This window comes from Bubalus bubalis, chromosome 15 (assembly GCF_019923935.1).
Source record: "Bubalus bubalis isolate 160015118507 breed Murrah chromosome 15, NDDB_SH_1, whole genome shotgun sequence".
Lineage (NCBI taxonomy): Eukaryota > Metazoa > Chordata > Mammalia > Artiodactyla > Bovidae > Bubalus > Bubalus bubalis.
This window is the reverse complement of record NC_059171.1, coordinates 20,359,608-20,380,371: the sequence shown is the minus strand read 5'-3', so window position 1 is coordinate 20,380,371 and position 20,764 is coordinate 20,359,608. Positions and strand designations below refer to the sequence as shown.

The 20,764-nt window shown below is 41.2% G+C and overlaps 1 protein-coding gene across 1 annotated transcript; it reads left to right on the top strand.

Moving 5' to 3' along the window:
- The first annotated feature begins 17,122 nt into the window (after positions 1–17,122).
- On the top strand, positions 17,123–18,027 carry LOC102389916 (60S ribosomal protein L7a-like). Its single transcript, XM_044928577.2, is given in 1 exon segment — positions 17,123–18,027. A coding segment is annotated over 1 exon segment (801 nt). The 5' UTR covers positions 17,123–17,159; the 3' UTR covers positions 17,961–18,027.
- The last annotated feature ends 2,737 nt before the right edge of the window (positions 18,028–20,764 follow it).

Sequence of the window (20,764 nt, the reverse complement as noted above, 5' to 3'; positions counted from 1 at the left end):
GTTATCAGAGGCCCGGAAAGTTATGGTTTGTAAGTGTGCACGGGTCAGGGCACCAGGCTCCCTAACCCTGAAATACTTGCTCTGAAGCTCTCCCTGAGTCGGTTCCTGGCTCAGATGTCTTTGGCTCTAGCCTTCTCGTGATGGGAGCACCTAGACTTGAATTCCTCATCCTTTTTTCTGATGACAACCGATAGAGGGTGTGGCAGCAAAGGTATGTCATCATTCAAGCTGATCTGAACCGGGAACCCAGGAGGAGGGACCAGTGTGTGTATCCTTATCATTGACAAACAAAGCTGCCTGCCCATTAAGAAGGTACCACCACAAAAATCCATTCATTATCGTTCCGCTTTGAGGAATTCTGTGCTTAAAATTCCACAATAAATGTAAACACTTTCACTAGCCATGTCATGGCTGAAAAGAGACATTCTTCAGAGCAGCATAAGTAGATAATGTTTATGAACGCAGCCACAAGAAGGGCGTTCGTTCCTGTTTTTGGTACGTGAATTACTTTGTCACACGGTGACAAAAGTAAGACGTCAGAACCCCTGGTAGAAAACAGACAAATGCAGACTCTTCAAAGGGGGATAAAACATTATCTTTGTATGTATGTATTAGTTCTCATAAAACAGAGACTAAGTAACATATTTTGAAGTAATAACATGTAGCTTAGTGACCTGCATGCTATATTATTTTGTTTATTTACATCATACTGAGGATAGAAGTGGTTACTAAGAAAATAATTTGGAACCTGGTCTAATATAGACCATGGGAAAAAGCCCCAGGCCTCTACTGCCTTAGCAGTACAGAAATTATTTTGACCTTGAAGGGTTTTAGAGCAGTTATACCAATGACCACCTGGGTCAATAAAAGAAAAAATCTTTATTGATTTGAGCCATATAGCTTCTTGGAATGGGTTCCAAGATAAACAAGTTGCAGATACTTGCTTGTCAGTGTTAGGAGGCTACCAAGTTGAATCCCACAAGTTTGGAGTAAGATGGTCCTCTGGGAGCTAAACTATAATATCAAAACATAATGAACTGAAGTAGAAGTATTCAAAATCACCTCAAAGAAAGAATGCTACCCAGACAGAGCTTTACTGTCATAGAAAAAGCATGAAGGGAAGTGTGTATCCAGGCAAAGGGTGCTGCCTAGGGGATCAGAAATCTTAGACCACAGTTTTTGAATCATGCCTTTTTTTTCACCTTTGGTCTATAAAGGACATTCCCTAGGAGGGATAGAAGCAGAGGACTGTCACCAAGTGACTGTAAGTGTTCAGATCCCTAGATTAGAAGCTCCCTAATGTGAGCAGGCTGCATTGTGCTAGGTGTGCCTAATACCTTGAAATATTCCAATAATCCCAGTCCTCTTGTTCTCATTCCATGTTTATAACCTCTTGCTTACTCTGGCTTCTCAGGTCAGTGTTCCTACAGAGAAATTTTGTATGAAGAATATGAATGTCATGTTTTCCTGTCATAACTGCTATTTTTGATATTGTGAATGAATTTAATTGCTATTCAGTTTAGGAGCTGGCTTCCCACACAACTTGATTAGAGGGAGAAAATGCTGCCCAGGCCCACTTAGGGTTCCAGTCTACAGTCTTCATCATGTTTAGACTGTGTAGCTTGAGTCACAGCGGGCACCTTCATTTCCTAGTTCTTAGAGAATAACATCTTCATAGGATCAAAACACCAATGAAAGCGTGTATGGAACAGGTCTCTCAGTCAGTCAATGCATTGTTGTTTAGATTTTACATCTAATCGCAGGTACCTAATTAAGGTGAGTGTAACTGACAAAATTAGGTTTCTAAGCCTGTAAGACCAAGGACCTTCCCTGGTAGCTCAGTTGGTAAAGAATCTGCCTGCCATGCAGGAGACCCTGGTTGGATTCCTGGGTTGGGAAGATCCCCTGGAGAAGGGAACGGCTACCCACTCCAGTATTGTGACCTAGAGAATTCCTTGGTGTGGCAAAGAGTCAGACAGTACTGAGTGACTTTCGCTTTCACTTTCAAGACCAAGGACCACCCAGCAGACCATGGAAAATTGCCAAAGGAGACAGGTATGACAGCCTGGGTAACAGCCTTCCAACTGTCTGACTGTCTTGCCTGAAAAGGCGCACCTGCTTGTCTCTGGGCCCAGCGGATCATGCCCCCGGTCACTCTGCTGCATAAATCTTGGACCTTCTATAAATGAGCTTACCAGTTTTATGGGATTACTTGAGACAAACTAGTAAAAAAGTTGAGGGATATCTACTCAAAACAGTGAATTTGGCTTTTGAATAATTGACCTGAAGCTATTCTTTTGGGCAATAATTAGCCCATTAGGACCAAATGCCTGTTAAGACCACTCCTGGGTCATGATTAACGCATGTGTGTCAACTGCATGTAAGAGAAATGTGTCTTTCATTTTCTATAACCAGCAGTGATGCATCCAGCTGACTCAAAAGCAGTAAAATATGATTATGATCTATGTCTAAAGGAGGAGCGGACAAATTTCAGTTTTATCGTATCAGAGATTATTAACTGATGTTTAAACTTAGACTGGACACAGTTGAAGTCCATAAAGTCACAGCCCAAGGAAAAGCCTGTAAGAACCATCATTTATATTGCTATGGGTAGATCTCTCTTTAAGGTAGCAAAGAATCTAATAGTGGCTTATAGCGGAATATTTAATAGTTACTCCTAAACCCATGGTTCCTCATGTTAAGTTCTGGCCTGGAAATCCCAGATTTAACATATTTTTTAAACAATGGTAATGAGATATTTGATTTCCTTGAGTCATTTGTATTATTATTGTGGTGGAATAGATATATAAATACTGATTTGTTTTCTTTAAAAAAAAAACTTTAAATTTTGTTTTGGGGTACAGCTGCTTAACAGTGTTACGATTGTTTCAGATAAACAGAGAAGGGACTCAGCCTTATATATACACATGTATCCATTCTCCCCCAAATTCCCTTCCCATCCAGGCTGCCACATGACATTGAGCAGAGTTCCACGTGTTATAGAGTAAGTTCTTGTTGGTCCTCTATTTTAAATATAGCAGTGTGTATATGTCAATCCCAAACTCCTGAACCATATTCCTTCCCCTCAGCAACCATAAATTCATTCTCTTGAGTCTCTTTCTGTTTTATAAAGTAAAAACTGGCCACCTTTTGCCAGGAACATGTAACAAATTAATAGATCTGTAATCAAGCAAAGAAAAGAGTTTTCCACTTTTTAAAAATTAAGCTTTATGTTTTGAGACAGCTGTAGATTCATATGCAGTTTTAAGAAATAATATTGAGAGATCCTGTGTCCCTTTCCCCAGTTTCCCCAGTGGCAACATGTTGTAAACTTATAGTGTAAGATCACAACCTGGATATTGATATAAATAAGTCAGGAAGCCTTTTCATAGCCACACCCACATGCCCCCACTCCCGTCACTCCTTAATTCCTGGCAACCAGTAATCAGTTCTCCATTTCTATAATTTTGTCGTTTCAAGAATCTTATGTAAATAGTCATACCGTACGTAACCTTTAGTTGGTGTTAGTCGCTCAGTCCTGTCTGACTCTTTGTGACCCCACAGACTGTAGCCCACCAGGCTCCTCTGTCCGTGGGATTCTCCAGGCAAGAATACTGGAGTGGATTGCCATGCCGTCCTCCAGGGGATCTTCCGACCCAGGGATCAAACCCGTGTCTCCTGTGTCTCCTGCACTGCAGGCAGATTCTTTAGCTGCTGAGCCATCGGGAAAGCCCCATGTAACCTTTGGGGTCTGACTTTTTTTCACTCAAACATAATCCTGTGGAGATTCATCTAAGTTGTTGCATCTATCCGTTTGTTTGTTTTTTTTTTTCAATTGCTGAATAGTATTCCATGTCATGGATGTATGTACCACGGTTTGCTGAACTGTTTACCCATTCAAGGACAAAGGAGTTATTTCCAATTTTGGACAGTTATAAATAAAGCTGCTAAAATATTTGTTTCTAAGTTTTTGTGTGAATATCATTTTGATTTCTCTGGGGTAAGTGCCCAGGAATGCAGTAGCTGGGTCATATGGTGGTTGCATGTTTAGTCAAATAAACTGCCCAATTGTTTTATAGAGTGGCTGTACCATTTTGCATTCCCAGCAGCAGTGACTGAGTTTCTGCACATCTTTGCCAGCATTTGGTATCGTCACTATTTCTCATTAGACATTTTGATAGGTATTAGCAATATCTCATTGTAGTTATTTTTTTTTTCATTGTGATTTTAATTTGCATTTCTCTGATGAATAATGATGTTGAACATCTTTTCAGGTAATTATTTACCATTTGTATATGCTCTTGAATGAAATGTCTCTTCATATCTTCAGCCCTTTTTTTCTAGTTGAATTGCATGGTTTTATTTATTGTTGTTTTTTTAAATTAATTTATTTATTTTAATTGGAAGCTAATTACTTTACAATATTGCAGTGGTTTTTGCCATACATTGACATGAATCAGCTATGGTTTACTGTTGTGTTTTGAGAATTCTTAGTATGTTCTACATCCGAGTCCTTTGTCAGATATGTGATTTGCAAATATTTTCTTCTTGTTTGTAGCTTCTCTTTCCATCCTCTTATTTCACAGAGCAAAATGTTTAATTTTGATAAAATTCAATTGTTAATTTTCCATTTTACAGATCTTGGTTTTGGTGTCAAGTCTGGATACTCTAGTTTTAGATTCTGAAAATTTTCTCATATTTTCATTCTGAAAGTTTTATAGCTTTACATTTTAAGTCTGATCTATTTTGAGTAATTTTTTCATAAAAGGTGTGACATTTAAGTTGAGCCCCATTTTTTTGGTCTATGATGTCCGTTTGCTTAAAATCTTCCTCCCATTGAATTCTACTTTTGTCAAATCAGTTGGGCATATTTGTATGGTACTATTTGTTGCTTCTCTAGTCTGTTCCATTGATCTAATTGCCTTCCTCTGCAGTTCAGTTCAGTTGCTCAGTCGTGTCTGACTCTTTGCAACCCCATGAATCGCAGCACGCCAGGCCTCCCTGTCCATCACCAACTCCCGGAGTTCACTCAGACTCACGTCCATCGAGTCAGTGATGCCATGCAGCCATCTCATCCTCTGTCATCCCCTTCTCCTCCTGCACCCAATCCCTCCCAGCATCAGAGTCTTTTCCAATGAGTCAACTCTTCACATGAGGTGGCCAAACTACTGGAGTTTCAGCTTCAGCATCATTCCCTCCAAAGAAATCCCAGGGCTGATCTCCTTCAGAATGGACTGGTTGGATCTCCTTGCAGTCCAAGGGACTCTCAAGAGTCTTCTCCAACACCACAGTTCAAAAGCATCAATTCTTCGGTGCTCAGCCTTCTTCACAGTCCAACTCTCACATCCATAGATGACCACTGGAAAAACCATAGCCTTAACTAGATGGACCTTTGTTGGCAAAGTAATGTCTCTGCTTTTGAATATGCTATCTAGGTTGGTCATAACTTTCCTTCCAAGGAGTAAGCGTCTTCTAATTTCATGGCTGCAATCACCATCTGCAGTGATTTTGGAGCCCAGAAAAATAAAGTCTGACACTGTTTCCACTCTTTCCCCATCTATTTCCCATGAAATGATGGGACCGGATGCCATGATCTTCGTTTTCTGAATGTTGAGCTTTAAGCCAACTTTTTCACTCTCCTCTTTCACTTTCATCAAGAGGCTTTTAAGTTCCTCTTCACTTTCTGCCATAAGGGTGGTGTCATCTGCATATCTGAGGTTATTGGTATTTCTCCCAGCAATCTTGATTCCAGCTTGTGTTTCTTCCAGTCCAGCGTTTCTCATGATGTACTCTGCATAGAAGTTAAATAAGCAGGGTGATAATATACAGCCTTGACGTACTCCTTTTCCTATTTGGAACCAGTCTGTTGTTCCATGTCCAGTTCTCACTGTTGTTTCCTGACCTGCATACAGATTTCTCAAGAGGCAGATCAGGTGGTCTGGTATTCCCATCTCTTTCAGAATTTTCCACAGTTTATTGTGATCCACACAGTCAAAGGCTTTGGCATAGTCAATAAGCAGAAATAGATGTTTTTCTGGAACTCTCTTGCTTTTTCCATGATCCAGCGGATGTTGGCAATTTGATCTCTGGTTCCTCTGTCTTTTCTAAATGGGTAGAATGATCTTCCCAGTTGATTCTTCTTTATCAAAATTGCTTTAGCTATTTTAGCGCCTCTATCTTTACACATAAATTTAAAATAACCTAGTAAGATCTGCAGAATCTTTCTGGGATTTTGATGGGAATTGCACTAAACCTATCTATCAATCTGCTGAGAATTGATCTCTTTAATAGGTCGAATCTTGCAATCCATGAACACAGTATGTCTCCATTTATTAGATCTTTGATTTCTTTCATTATCATTTTTTCATTTCAGCACTCAAGTCCTGTACATGTTGTATCAGACTTATACCCAAGAATTTCATTTTTAAAAAATATTCATTTATTTATTTAATGGCTCTGTCAGGTCTTAGTTGCAGCGTGTGGACTCTCTAGTCGTGGCAAACAAGCTCAATATTTGTAGTCCACAGGCTCAGTTGCCCTGCGGCATGTGGGATATTAGTTCCCTGACCAGGGATCTAACCCTCATCCCCTGAGTTGCAGGGTGGATTCCTAACCACTGGACCACCAGGGACATCCGAAGAATTTCATTTTTTGAGTGATTTTAAATGGTATTACGTTTTTAAATTTTGGTTTTCACAAGTTCATTGCTGATATATAGAAATGCAATTGATTTTTATGTTTATTTTGCATCTGATAGTCTTTTTTTAATTGTATTTATTTATTTATTTTTGGCTGTGCTGGGTCTTTGTTGCTATATGGGCTGGGCTTTTCTCTAGTTGCTGAGAATAGGAGCTGCTCTCTAGTAATGCTGCGTGGGCTTCTCATTTCGATGGCTTCTCTTGTTGTGAAGTAGGGACTCTAGGGCACATGGGCTTCAGCAGCTGTAGCATGTGGGCTCAGTACTTGAATCCCGATGCTAGAGCACAGGCTCAGTAGTTGTGGCTGATGGGCTTACTTGCTCTGCAGCATGTGGGATCTTCCCAGACCAGGGATCAAACTTGTGTTGCCTTTACTGGCAGGCAGATTCTTTACCACTGAGCCACCAGGGAAGCCCACATCTGGCAATCTTGATGAATTCACTTATTATTTCTAGGAGTTTTTTGGGGTAGGGGTCCAGGGATGAATTCCTCAGGATTTTCTATGTAGGTGATTACGTTATCTATAAATCATTTTGTTTCTTCCTTTCAATCTCTATGCCATTTTTTCCCTTTAGTTGCCTTATTGCACTGGCTAGAACTTCTACCGTTATGTTGAGTAAAATTGGCAAATTAGATATCTTTGCCTGTTTCTTATCTTAGGGCAAAGGCATTTAATCTTTTACCATTAAGTATGTTAGCTGTAGATGTTCTGTTGATGTTCTTTGTAAGTCTGAGAAAGTTTTCCTCTATTCCTACTGCTTTTTTCTGAGAGCTTTTACCATAATGGATATTGACTTTTGTCAGATGCTCTTTTCACATAAGTTTATATGATCCTGTGATTTTTGCTTCTTTAGCCCATTAATATGGTAGATTACATTGACTGCTATATTTGAGTACTGAACAGTGCTGCATTTGTTATTACTCCATTTGATCATGGTATATAAATAATTTGGGGGGCATCTCTCGTAGCTCAGTTGGTAAAGAATCTGCCTGCAATCCAGAAGACCTGGGTTCGATCCCTGGGTTGGGAAGATCTCCTGGAGAAGGGAATGGCAACCCACTCCAGTATTCTTGCCTGGAGAATCTCATTGACAGAGGAGCCCGGCAGGTTACAGTCTCTGGGGTTGCAAGAGTCAGGCACGACTAAACCACCACCATATAAATAACTTTATATGTAGCTGGATTCTCCTTGCTTATTTTTTGTTAAGGACTTTTTGTGTCTATATTCATAAAGAATTTTATATTTTCTCTCTCTTTTTTGTACTGTCTTTGTCTGGTGTTATACAAATGAGTCAGAGATGACCTCTGTGTATTAGCCCCCTAGGCTGTTTATTTCTTCACTGCAGGCTGAGACCAATTAGTTCAAAAGCTGATTTGCACCAAACTCAAATTTTTACACATCTAATATCCAGTTATCTTAAAAATAGTCCCAGCAAGCAAACATTAGGCCATTTAGGGCTTCTCTGCTTTGCATATCCCATGAAACCTAATCTGGCATCTGCTGGCCTTTGATAAGATAAAGCTTTGTGGTTATAAGACTGCAAGCTGCTGCCTTTCAGAATTCTCTGACCCAGACAGTCTCCACTGTGTTGCTGAGTGACATCATGTAGACATGTAAGCCCCTCTGGTCACCCTTTCCTCTGGGAGTTCCTTTGCCCCCCTCCCCTTCTGGATGGTGGCCCTCTTGCCATAAGCCTCTGGTTGGTCTCATACAGAGACCCTCACATGCAATCCTGTTCAAGCACAACCTAAAAAACCTTACATTGTTGTTTCCTTTGTGGTTATATCATTTTTCTTGATCATCCCCCAAATCTCTCAAATCCCCTACAGATATCAGGGTAATACTAGCTTTATAAACTGCATTGGAAAATGCTCAGTTTTCTGGAAGAGATCATGTAGAACTGATGTTAATTTTTCCTTCAGTGTTTGGGAGAATTCTCCAGTGAAACTCCATTTGTGTCCAGAGATTTCTTTGGGGGATCTTTTAATTAAACATTCCGTTTCCTTGATGGATATAAAGTTTTTCCAGTGATCTATTTCATACTGGGTATAGTGACGATGTGTTTCTGTTTATCAAAAAATCCAATACTTTTCCAGTGCTGTTCTGTTTCTCCTCTTCTAAGAATCTGATGACACCAGTATTAGATCCTCTGTAACAGTCCCACGGGTCCCTGAGGCTTTGTTCGTTGTTTCCCCTCCAGTCTGTTTTCTCCCTGTTGTTCCGATTGGGTCATTCCCATTTTCCTAACTTCAAGTTTACCGATTTGTTCCTTTGTTCCTCATCCACTGAGTTTTTTCATTTCTGTTATTGCATTTTTCAATTGTAAAGGTTTTATTGGGTTCTTCTTCTTTATGTCTTCAATCTTTTGATAAGATTTTCTCTGTCTTTGCTGAGTCGGTATTTTTGTTTGTTTCAAGACATTCTTCATTGCTTACTGAAGCATTTTATTATGGCTTCTTTAACACCTTTGTCAGATCATTCGGACATCTCTGTCATCTTGATTATCTTTTTCCATTCAGTTTGGATCTTCCTGTGTTTTGGTATGATGAGTAATTTTTGTTTGTTTAAACCTGGTATGTGTGGATATTTTGAGACTTTGGGTCTTATTAAACATGCTCTTTTAGCTGACTTTTTCTGACTTTGTTCTGTCAGGGGCGTGAGGGTGCTGCCTCATTACTGCCAAGTGGGGGCAGAGATCCGTATTTCCCACCCAGCTTTGTTGACACCTAATGAGGGAAGGTGCTCCTCAGTTCTCCTAGGGTGGGGAAGGAGTTCAGCTTTCTATCAGGCCCGCACTGGAACCTCTCTTTCTGGGAGAGGGAGAGGTACCTCAATACTGCCTCACGTGTGGTCTCCCCTGACACCACGGGGTGGGGAGTGACCCCTGTTACAGCTGGACAGTGATGCAATTTCTGACTCTCCACCAGGCCTCCCCTGACATCACTCCGCTGGGAAGGAAAGGGTGGGTAGGGTATTACTGTCAGTAGGGATGTCAGTCCCGGCTCCCCACAGGATCTCCATTGCTTCCATGAAGGGGGTCCACCCCCTATTCTGCCCTCTCACACCACCGTGGCAGTGACGTTTACCTTTTACGTCCACAGTTTACATTACCAGCTTGTGAGGGTGGACATCCAGGCTCCCCATGTAACCTCTGCTGTCATTGGTGGGGATGGGGACACAATTCTTTCTATGAGGTTTGGCTGCAGTTGAGTAGTTTTCAACTGAAATCTTTCTCTCCTTGCCAGGCTGCCTCTTTTCTGGTCCTTTGGCTAGAGAGGCTTTTGTTGGGTTTTTTTTTTTTTTTTTCCTTCAGATTGTTGGCATTTCTATGTTGCTGGCTTCTTTAGCTTCATGTCAGAGCTATTCGAGGCTAAGAGGAACTCAGGAAACTCACCACTATGGTGTTCTTTGGGTCTCAGTGTCCTTAACTGGTCTGCCTTCTGCTCTCCATTTCTCAGTCTTCTTATAAGTGTTTTGCATATAATGTTCAGGGTTTTTCATTGTCCTTAGTGGGAAGAATGGGGGCTTCCCAGGTGGCACAGTGGTACAGAATCTGCCTGCCAATGCAGGAGACACAGGACATGCAGATTAAATCCCTGGATTGGGAAGATCCCCTGGAGGGGCAACCCATTCTAGTATTCTTAAATTCGATGGATTGGGGCTTACTCCTTGGAAGAAAAGTTATGACCAACCTAGACAGCATATTAAAAAGCAGAGACATTACTTTGTCGACAAAGGTCTGTCTAGTCAAGGCTATGGTTTTTCCAGTAGTCATGTATGGATGTGAGAGTTGGACTATAAAGAAAGCTGAGCACCGAAGAACTGATGCTTTTGAACTGTGGTGTTGGAGAAGACTCTTGAGAGTCCCCTGGACTACAAGGATATCCAACCAGTCCATCCTAAAGGAAATCAGTCCTGAGTGTTCATTGGAAGGACTGATGTTGAAGCTGAAACTCCAATACTTTGGGCACCTAATGTGAAGAGCTGACTCATTCAAAAAGACCCTGATGCTGGGAAAGAACAAAGGCAGGAGGAGAAGGGGACAACAGAGGATGAGATGGTTGGATGGCATCACCGACTCAATGGACATGGGTTTGGGTGGACTCTGGGAGTTGGTGATGGACAGGGAGGCCTGGCGTGCTGCAGTCCATGGAGTCGAAAACAGTCAGACACAACTGAGTGACTGAATTGAACTGAACTGAACTGAATGGACAGAGGAGCCTGGTGGGCTGCAGTCCATGGGGTCGCAAAGAGTTGGAGCACAAGTGGGAAGAATAGGAAAAAGTACATTTATTCCACCTTCCCGGAAGCTGAAGTCACTCATTTGCCATTTTGAAAAATGAACAAAATCCATGTGCTGGGTCAAAGCAGAGAGCATCATTTCCATGGGACTCATGAAGGTGACTGGGTTGATAATCATCTGAGTCTACTGCTCTTGGTGGTCCTCCAGGTAACTCTGGAAGCTGGGAATCTCCTTTAAGCATTTATTCAGCTTGAAATTTTTGACCGACTATTTAAAATGAGGCACAATGACCAGGTTGCAGTCAGAGAAGGATCTGAGCGGTTGACCTTGTTTTGGAAATCTGTGGGAATCACCTGCGTCTCAAGTGGGAGCTTTGCCTTCACAACCTCAGTCATTGAGTTTATATCCTTGCTAACTGTCCCCAGAATCTGCCTTCATCCTTGTCTCTGACAGCTAGATTCACATCCTCCCCCTGGGATTTATAATTCTTACTTTTTTTAGGTGAGGAGAAATTTATAATAAGCTTCAAATCTGATGATATTTTAATCATGTCTGTATCCTCAGGCTAGGTGTTGTAGATGTTTGGAGTTGTCAGGTGTAGGTGGTTGGAGAGTATCTGCCATCTTCACCAGAACACTCTGGGTAGAACTGATTTTTATCTTATAGGTGATTCCTTGGTAATTGGTAAGAGAAGAAATTTAACCTTCAGAGGCTGGGTTTTAAGTAGATCTCAGCCAGTAATTGGTCAGCAGTTGCACTGAAAGTCCTTGGGTCTGGCCTCCCCATCCCGAGCTCACATGCATTAGGAAAAGAGAAAAGATCTCTCTCAGCCTGATCCAAAGCATTCATTCTAAAGATGGGGAGTTTATCAGGATTAGCTCAGCTGCAAGTGGCAGAAAAATCAGAGTGACGGTTGCTTAAACAAGATAGTGATGTATTTCCCCTCTGTATAAGTCTGGAAGGGCCATCCAGCACTGGCAAGGTGGCTCTACACTGAGCAGGCATCTGCGTCCCTTTCATCCTCTTGCTTTTCCATTTTCAACTTACGGCTTTCATGTTATGGTTCAGAGAGAAATAGGATATGCTGCTGCTGCTTAGTTATCTTGGTCGTGTCTGACTCTGTGCGACTCTATGGACTGCAGTCTGCCAGGCTTCTCTATCCATGGGATTCTCTAGGCAAGAATACTGAAGTGGGTTGTCATGCCCTTCTCCAGGAGTTCTTCCCAGCCCAGGGATCGAACCCAGGTCTCCTGCATTGCAGGCAGATTCTTTTACCACTGAGCCACCAGGGAAGCCTGAAGTAGGACATATCCTTTACCTATATTGAAGTGAAAGTTGCTCAGTTGTGTCTGACTCTTTGCAACCCATGGACTGTGTCCATGGGATTCTCCAGGCCAGAATACTGGAGTGGGTAGCTGTTCCCTTCTCCAGGGAATCTTCCCAACCCAGGGATCGAACCCAGGTCTCCTGCATTGCAGACAGATTCTTTACCAGCTGAGCCACGAGGGAATACCTATATTGAGACTTCCTTGAAATTGTTTGTGACTGTTCCTTCCCTCCAGCCTGACCTAAGTAAAGTTACGTGGCTACTGTTAGTTGCAAGGAAGGCTAGATAAGATAGTGCTTGTTCTAACTGGCCAAGTGTCCATTTGTTCTATCACTGAGAAAGAAAGGGAGAATGAATAATAAGGGGGAGATAGCAATTTCTGTTACTGGAACTAACAATGAATAAAGATCTGTAATACTAATTATAGGTGACCACCCCAACTCCTGACTGAGCTCTACATGCTGTCATTTTTGAGTATTAAGAGATTTTTTCATTTGATGACTATATCTGTCTGTTAGAGTAGGATCCATAAGGAAGCAACCCTCCGCTTTTCCAGCATCTCACAAAAGATGTGATCTGACTCACCAGCATGCTTAATGTTCAGGTCCAAGAATGATTAATTCATCCATGGAGTCTGTGTTTTAATACAGAATAAATATTATGGCAAAGAGATCACAAGTCCAAGCAAATAGCATGCCCTTGGCAGGGGAAGTATAAATATTAAAAATAAATCACATCAATTTGCCAGAGATCAAAACAGTAGGAGGTTCCAGTGTCTCTGAAGCTAGCAGAGATTCTAGTGACCAAGCCACTCTTCTCTTAATTTCCGCCCAAAATATGGAGAGAAATCCGTGAATGTGAGGAGATTCATTCTAAAGTCCGACTCAGTTGTAAGCGTATAGTGTGAAAACCCACCAGCAAAGCCAGGGTTAAAAGTTTTATTAGTGTGCCCACTTGCTGTGGCCCCCAAGGACTTAGAACTAAGTACTGCATCTGTAGTTTCCAAAAATCAAAAATCATCTGCTGATATAGCCCTACTTTAAAATACAAATTTTACCTGTTTACAATTTCTCACTTCTCCAGAGCCCAGCAATCTGTAACCTCTTAGGAACACAGCTAAGAAACACACATCTTTGACAAAATAAAATAGTTATAAGAAGTCATTTATTTTTATTCCCTAAGGAAGTAAAGATTATCTACTGGGTCCTGACTCACAGCACATGTAGTCTTGCACTACACACAATGCTAACAAGCGTGTTACCTGGCTTCTCATTTCTGAGCATATTGGAACTATAGGCATACATTGGAGATGTTGTGAATTTGGTTTCAGATCCTAGCGATAAAGTGAATACTGCAATAAAACAAGTCACACAAAATTTCCGGTTTCCCAGTGCATATAAAAGTTATGTTTATAACATATAGTCTTTTCAGTGTACATAGCAATATATCTGAAAAAAAAAGGTCCCTGAATTAAAAATACTTCATTGATAAAAAATTCTAACCATCATCTGACAAAGCAGAGTTGCCACAGACTTTCAATTTGTAAGAAATGCATTATCTGTACAATGAAGTGAAGTGCAGTAAAACAAGATACGCTGCATAGAAGCAAGAAGAGGACTGTGCAGACTGGCGCACGCATAGCAACAGGAAGTGATGAGTGTCAACCTACCAGCAAGAGAAGAGACAAGAATCTACAGAAGATAGAAAGGAATTCCAGTAAATCTGGTTTCCACAGATATATAATGCAACGACAAAGAGCCGCTGTCCTTAGCAAGCCCTGGTTACAGTGCCATGTCTTTCCTCCACAAACATCCAAATGCAGGGGACTTCCCTGGAGGTACAGTGGCTAAGACTCCATGGTCCCAGTGCAGGGAGCCCAGGTTCCATCCCTGATGAGGGAACTAGATACCACGTAACGCACCTAAAGATCGCACATGCTGCAACTAAGAGCTGGCACAGCCGAATACAGAGTTAAAAAAAAGAAAAGAAAAGAATGCTTACACTGTTCCCCTTGCACCAGGACATGGGAATGAATTCTAGTTGATGAAATATAGATCAGAGTGCTATGTGCTGTGTTCAGATATGGTCTTTAAAATATCTTGTAAACTACTTCAAACCCTCTCTCTTATATGTCCCCAAAGGCAGAGGACTCAGGGATGGAGTGTGCGGCCCTAGAAGACGGATGTTGGAGTCCCAGACAGAAGGAGCCTGGTCCCTGAATAACTGCCTGGTATGGAGCACCTCTGCTAACCCACATTGGACTGTGGTGCCAGCTAGAAATATTTTATTGGGTCAACTCACTGAGTTTTGGGGGTTGTTTGTTATAGTTATCAGCATTTCTCATCCCAGGTAATATAGACTTGGAAATATTGTTTTAAAAAACATCAAAACTATGGCCTCATATAGCAGGCAGCAAGAAACAGATATGGCATGCTGATGTCTAGAAACCCATGTCCGACAAGGGCAAACATTTTGGTAATATGTCACCTGTGGTATCTTAGAGGCAGACTGTGTGCCTGTTGAACTTGTGGTTCTGTGGGAAGAAATTGGAAAATGAACATTCAGTTCAGTTCAGTTCAGTCGCTCAGTCGTGTCCGACTCTTTGTGACCCCATAAATCGCAGCATGCCAGGCCTCCCTGTCCATCACCAACTCCCGGAGTTCACTCAAACTCACGTCCATCGAGTCGGTGATGCCATCCAGCCAAAATGAACATTAGTAGTGTCTATTGGCTGATTAGTAGTGTCTATTGACTGGTACTGGCTGCATTTGACAGACTATCACTAGAAAGAGATGAGCAAAGGAAAATAATGGCCAGTTTGTAACAAAAAGTGAAAAGGAATAGAGAAAATCCATAATTTTAGTGTCTTACAGAGTTGGAAAACTCAACTTTTTAGGCAGGATCTTTAATCCTGGTTGTGGCCTGGAAACTCTGAGTTGCAGCATGTGGGATCTAGTTCCCTGACCAGGGTTTGAACCTGGGCCCCCTGCATTGGGAGCATGGAGTCCTTAGCCACTGGACCATCAGAGTTGAGATTTCTTCTTTGACCAGGGGGTATTTAGAAGCATGTTTTTTTAACTCCTTGTATATTTGGGGATTTTCTTATAATCTCTCTGTTGTTGATTTCCAGCTTAATTCCTCTGTGGTCTGAGAGCAAACGTTGTATGATTTCTGTCCTTGTAGATTTCAGATGTGTTTTATTGCTCAGAATGTGTCTATCCTGGTGAATGCTCCATGTGAGCTTGAGGGAAATGTGTGTTCTGCTGACGAGGTGGATTTTAACGCTTTTTGTGTCTTGTGATGCTGCCACCTTTTCGGGTCTGGGAGCCATCCACAGCATTATTTGTATCTGCTGGCAGATGACAACTGATCCAACAGGCCTACAGACCCCACGTGCCATCACCTAAGACCTGGCACAGCCAAATAAATAAATAGTAAAAAAATTTTTTTTAAACTAAATGAAAATGAAAACACAATTTATCAAAATTTGTGGGATACAGAGAAAGCAGTGCTTAGAGGGAAACTGATTGAATTGAATGTATGTATTAGAGAAGAAAATCGTAAATCAATATTCTTCTACCTTAGGAAACTAGAAAAAGAGCAGTCAAATCCAAAATAAGGAGAGGAAAAGAAATGATAAGAATTAGAGCAGAAATCAATGAAATTGAAAACAAGAACTCAGTAGAGAAAGTCAATGAAAACAAAAGCTGGTTGTTTGAAACTATTAATAAAATCAATATGCCTTTAGCCAGGTGAACTAGAAGGAAATGGCAACCCACTCCAGCGTTCTTGCCTGGAGAATCCCAGGGACGGGGGAGCCTGGTGGGCTGCCGTCTATGGGGTCGCACAGAGTCGGACACGACTGAAGCGACTTAGCAGCAGCAGCAGCAGCAGGTGAACTAAGAAAAAAAAAAGAGAGAGAGAGAGAGGACACAAATCACTAGTATCAGAAATGAAAAAGACATCACTATAGATCCCATGTAAATTAAAAGGATGATAAAAGAATACTATAAACAACTATGCCTACAAATTTGATAATCTAGATGAAACTGACTAAATTCTTGGAAGACACTATCTGCCAAAACTCATAGAAGAAGAAATATAGGATCTAAATAGACCTATATCTATTAACAAAATTGAATCAACAACTAATAATCTTTCAAAACAGAAAACACCAGACCCAGATAAGTTCACTGGTGAATTCTACCAAATATTTAAGGAAGAAAGTATACCAATTCTCTACAATAGTTTTTAGAAGATAGAAGCAGAAGGACGACTTCTAACTCACGCTATGAGGCCAGCATTACCCTAATACCAAAGCCAGACTAAGACATCACAAGAAAAGACAGCTACAGACCAATATCTCTCATAAACATAGATACAAAAATCCTCAACACCATATTAGCAAATATAACACAAAGTATAAAAAAATTCTATACTATGACCAAGTAGCTCATAGTATCCCAGGCATGCTAGTCTGGTTCAACATTTATTTATTTATTTATTTATTTTTTGGTTCAACATTTAAAAATCAACTAATGTAATCCATCACATCAACAAATAAGAAAAGACAAATCACATGATCCTATCAATAGATGTCCCTTTCACTCCTTTTAAACATTATCCTGAAAGTCTTTGCTATGCATAAAGGTAAGAAAAGAAAAAGTATACAGATTGAGAAGACAGACATAAAGCTGTCTTTTCATTTGCAGTTTGAAAAACTGTTCACAGTTCAAAAAACTGCAGACAATAATTTATGATCATCTATGTAGAAAATCTGAAAGGATTAACAAGAACACCTGAAACTAGTCTAAATATTATAGCAAGGTTTCAGGACACAAGATTAAGTATACAAAAGTTAATTGCTGCTCTCTACGCCAGCCCTTCAAGATGCCAAAGGGAAAGAAGGCCAAGGGGAAGAAGGTGGCCCCAGGCCCGGCCATGGTGAAGAAGCAGGAGGCCAAGAAGGTGGTCAACCCCCTGTTCGAGAAGAGGCCCAAGAATTTTGGCATTGGACAGGACATCCAACCCAAGAGGGACCTCACCCGCTTTGTCAAATGGCCCCGCTACATCTCGCTGCAGCGGCAAAGGGCTATTCTCTATAAGCGGCTGAAAGTGCCTCCTGCACTTAACCAGTTCACCCAGGCCTTGGACCGACAAACAGCTACTCAACTGCTTAAGCTGGCCCACAAGTACAGACCAGAGACAAAGCAAGAGAAGAAGCAGAGGCTGCTGGCCTGAGCTGAGAAGAAAGCCACCGGCAAAGGCAATGTCCCCACAAAGAGGCCACCTGTCCTTCAAGCAGGGGTCAACACGGTCACCACCCTGGTGGAGAACAAGAAGGCTCAGCTGGTGGTGATCACTCACGACGTGGATCCCATTGAGCTCGTGGTCTTCCTGCCTGCCCTGTGCCGCAAGATGGGGGTTCCCTACTGCATCATTAAGGGCAAGGCCCGGCTGGGGCGCCTGGTCCACAGGAAGACGTGCACCACCGTAGCCTTCGCACAAGTCAACTCGGAGGACAAGAGTGCCCTGGCTAAGCTGGTGGAAGCCATCAGGACCAATTACAACGACAGATACGATGAGATCCGTCGTCACTGGGGAGGCAACATCCTGGGGCCGAAGTCAGTGGCTCGCATCGCCAAGCTGGAAAAGGCGAAGGCCAAAGAGCTGGTCACCAAGCTGGGCTGAGTGTGCACTATGGAGTTTTCTGTACATAAAAGTAATAAAAAAGATTCTCCTTCAAAAAAAAAAAAAAGTTAATTGCTTTCCTATATGCCAACAACAAACAAGTGGAATTTGAAATTAAAAATACAATAAAATTAAAAATACAATACTGCTTGCATTAGTACCCCCCTCAAATAAATACTTAGATATAAATCTAAAAAGCTATGTGCAAGATCTATATGAGGAAAACTGCAAAACTCTGATGAATGAATTAAAAGAGAACTAAATAAGTGGAGAGACATCCCATGTTTAAAGATAGGAAGAATCCATATGGTCAAGATGTTAGTTCTTCCCAACGTTCTCTGTAGCGTCAGTGTAGTTCCAGCAAGTTACTTTGTGGATATCAACAAACTGATTCTAAAATTCATATGGAAAGGCAAAAAACCTAGACTAGCCAACACAATATTGAAGAAGAATGAAGTTGAAGGACTAATACTACAGACTGTAAGACTCAGTGTAAAGCTACGGTGATCAAGACAGTGTACTGTTTGCAGGGGGGAGGGGAGGGGAATTTGGATGAAGGCAGTCAAAAGACTTGAAAAAACCCTGATGCTGGGAAAGATTGAAGGCAGGAGGAGAAGGGAACGACAGAGGATGAGATGGTTGGATGGCATCACCAACTCAATGGACATGAGTTTGAGTAAACTCTGGGAGTTGGTGATGGACAGGGAGGCCCAGTGGGCTGCAGTCCATGGGGTCGCAAAGAGTCAGACACGACTGAGTGAACTGGACTGAACTGAGCCAAAAGATGCAAACTTCCAGTTTTAAATAAGCTCTAGAGATGTACAATAATAAGTACAATAATGTACAACATGATAAGTATTATTAACACTTCCATATATTATATATGAAAGTTGTTAAGAGTTCGCATCACAGGGAAAAAATTATTTTTTCAGTTTCTTTTATTTTGTGTATATATGAGATGATGGATGTTCACTGTGATGTTTTCATGATGTCTGTAAGTCAAATCATTATGCTGTATAACTTAAACTTATATAGTACTGCATATCAATTATATCTCAAGACTGGAAAAAAAGACAGCATACTACTGGTGAAAGAATAGATAAATCAATAGAAGAGTAGAGACACAAAAATAAACCCCTATAAATATATTGATCTTTGACAAAGAAGCAAAGATAGTCTCTTCAACACATGGTGCTAGAACAACTGGATATCCACATGCAAAATAATTAATCTAGACACAGACCTTACACCCTTCACAAAACTGAAAATGGTTCTTTGACTTAAACATAAAATGCGAAACTAAAATTTTTAGAAGGTAACATAGGGGAAATATAGATGACCTTGGATAAGGTGATGACTTTTTAGATATAACACCGAAGGCACCATCCATGAAAGAAAATAATTGATAAGCTGCTGCTGCTGCTGCTAAGTTGCCTCGGTCATGTCCGACTCTGTGTGACCCCATAGAAGGCAGCCCACTAGGCTCCTCTGTCCCTGGGATTCTCCAGGCAAGAACACTGGAGTGGGTTGCCATTTCCTTCTCCAATGCATGAAAGTGAAAAGTGAAAGTGAAGTCGCTCAGTTGTGCCCGACTCTTAGCGACCCCATGGACTGCAGCCTACCAGGCTCCTCTGTCCATGGGATTTTCCAGGCAAGAGTACTGGAGTGGGGTGCCACTGCCTTCTCCATTGATAAGCTGGACTTCATTAAAATTAAAATTTCTACTCCATTGAAGACATTATCAAGAGAATAAGAAGACCATGCACAGACCTGGAAAAAATATTTGCAAAGGTTATATCTGATAAAGGATTGTTATCCAAAATATGAAAAGAACTCTTAAAACTCAAAACCAAAAAAACAACCTGTTTAAAAGTTACCTTATCAAATAAATCACCAAAGAAGATACAAATATGGCAAAAAAGCTTATGAAAAGATGCTCCACATCATGTCACCAAGGAAATGCAAATTAAAACAACAACAAGATGCCACTGCATACCTATTAAAATGGCCAGTATCCGGAAAACCGACAACACCAAATGGTGGCGAGGATGTAACCAGAGGAACACTCAATACACTGCTGGGGGGGATGCAAAACGGTGCAGCCACGCTGGAAGACAGTTTGCTGGTTTGATGGTTTCTTACAATATTAAACATGCCCTTACCATACAACCCAGCAATCATACTCCTTGGTATTTACCCAAAACACTTGAAAACTTATGTATACACAAAAACCTACACTTGATGTTTATGGCAGCTTTATTAACAATTGCCAAACTTTGGAAGCAACCAAGATGTCCTTCAGTAGGTAAATGGATAAACTGTGATACATCCAAACAATGGAATATTGTTGAGTAATGAAAAGATAGCAGGTATCGAGCCATGAAAAGACATGGAGGAATCTTAAACATATATTACTAACTGAACGTAGCCGATATGAAAAGGCTACATACTGTATGATTCCAACGGTATGACATTCTAGGAAAGGCAAAACGATGGAGACAGGGGTTAGAGAGGAGGGAGGCGTGTTAGGTGATGCACAGAGGATTTTTAGAGCAATGAGAATGTCCCATATGGCATTGTAACAGTGGATACATGTCATTATGCCTCTCTTCAAACACATGGGCTGTACAACACCAAGAGAGAACCCTCATGTAATCTGTGGACTTTGGGTGATGATCATTTGGCCATGAAACTTCATCCTTAGTAACAAAGGTACACACTAGTGAGTGATGTTGATGATGGAGGAGGCCACGCATGTGTATAGAAGAGGGTATATGAGAAATCCCTTTACTGTCCTCTTAACT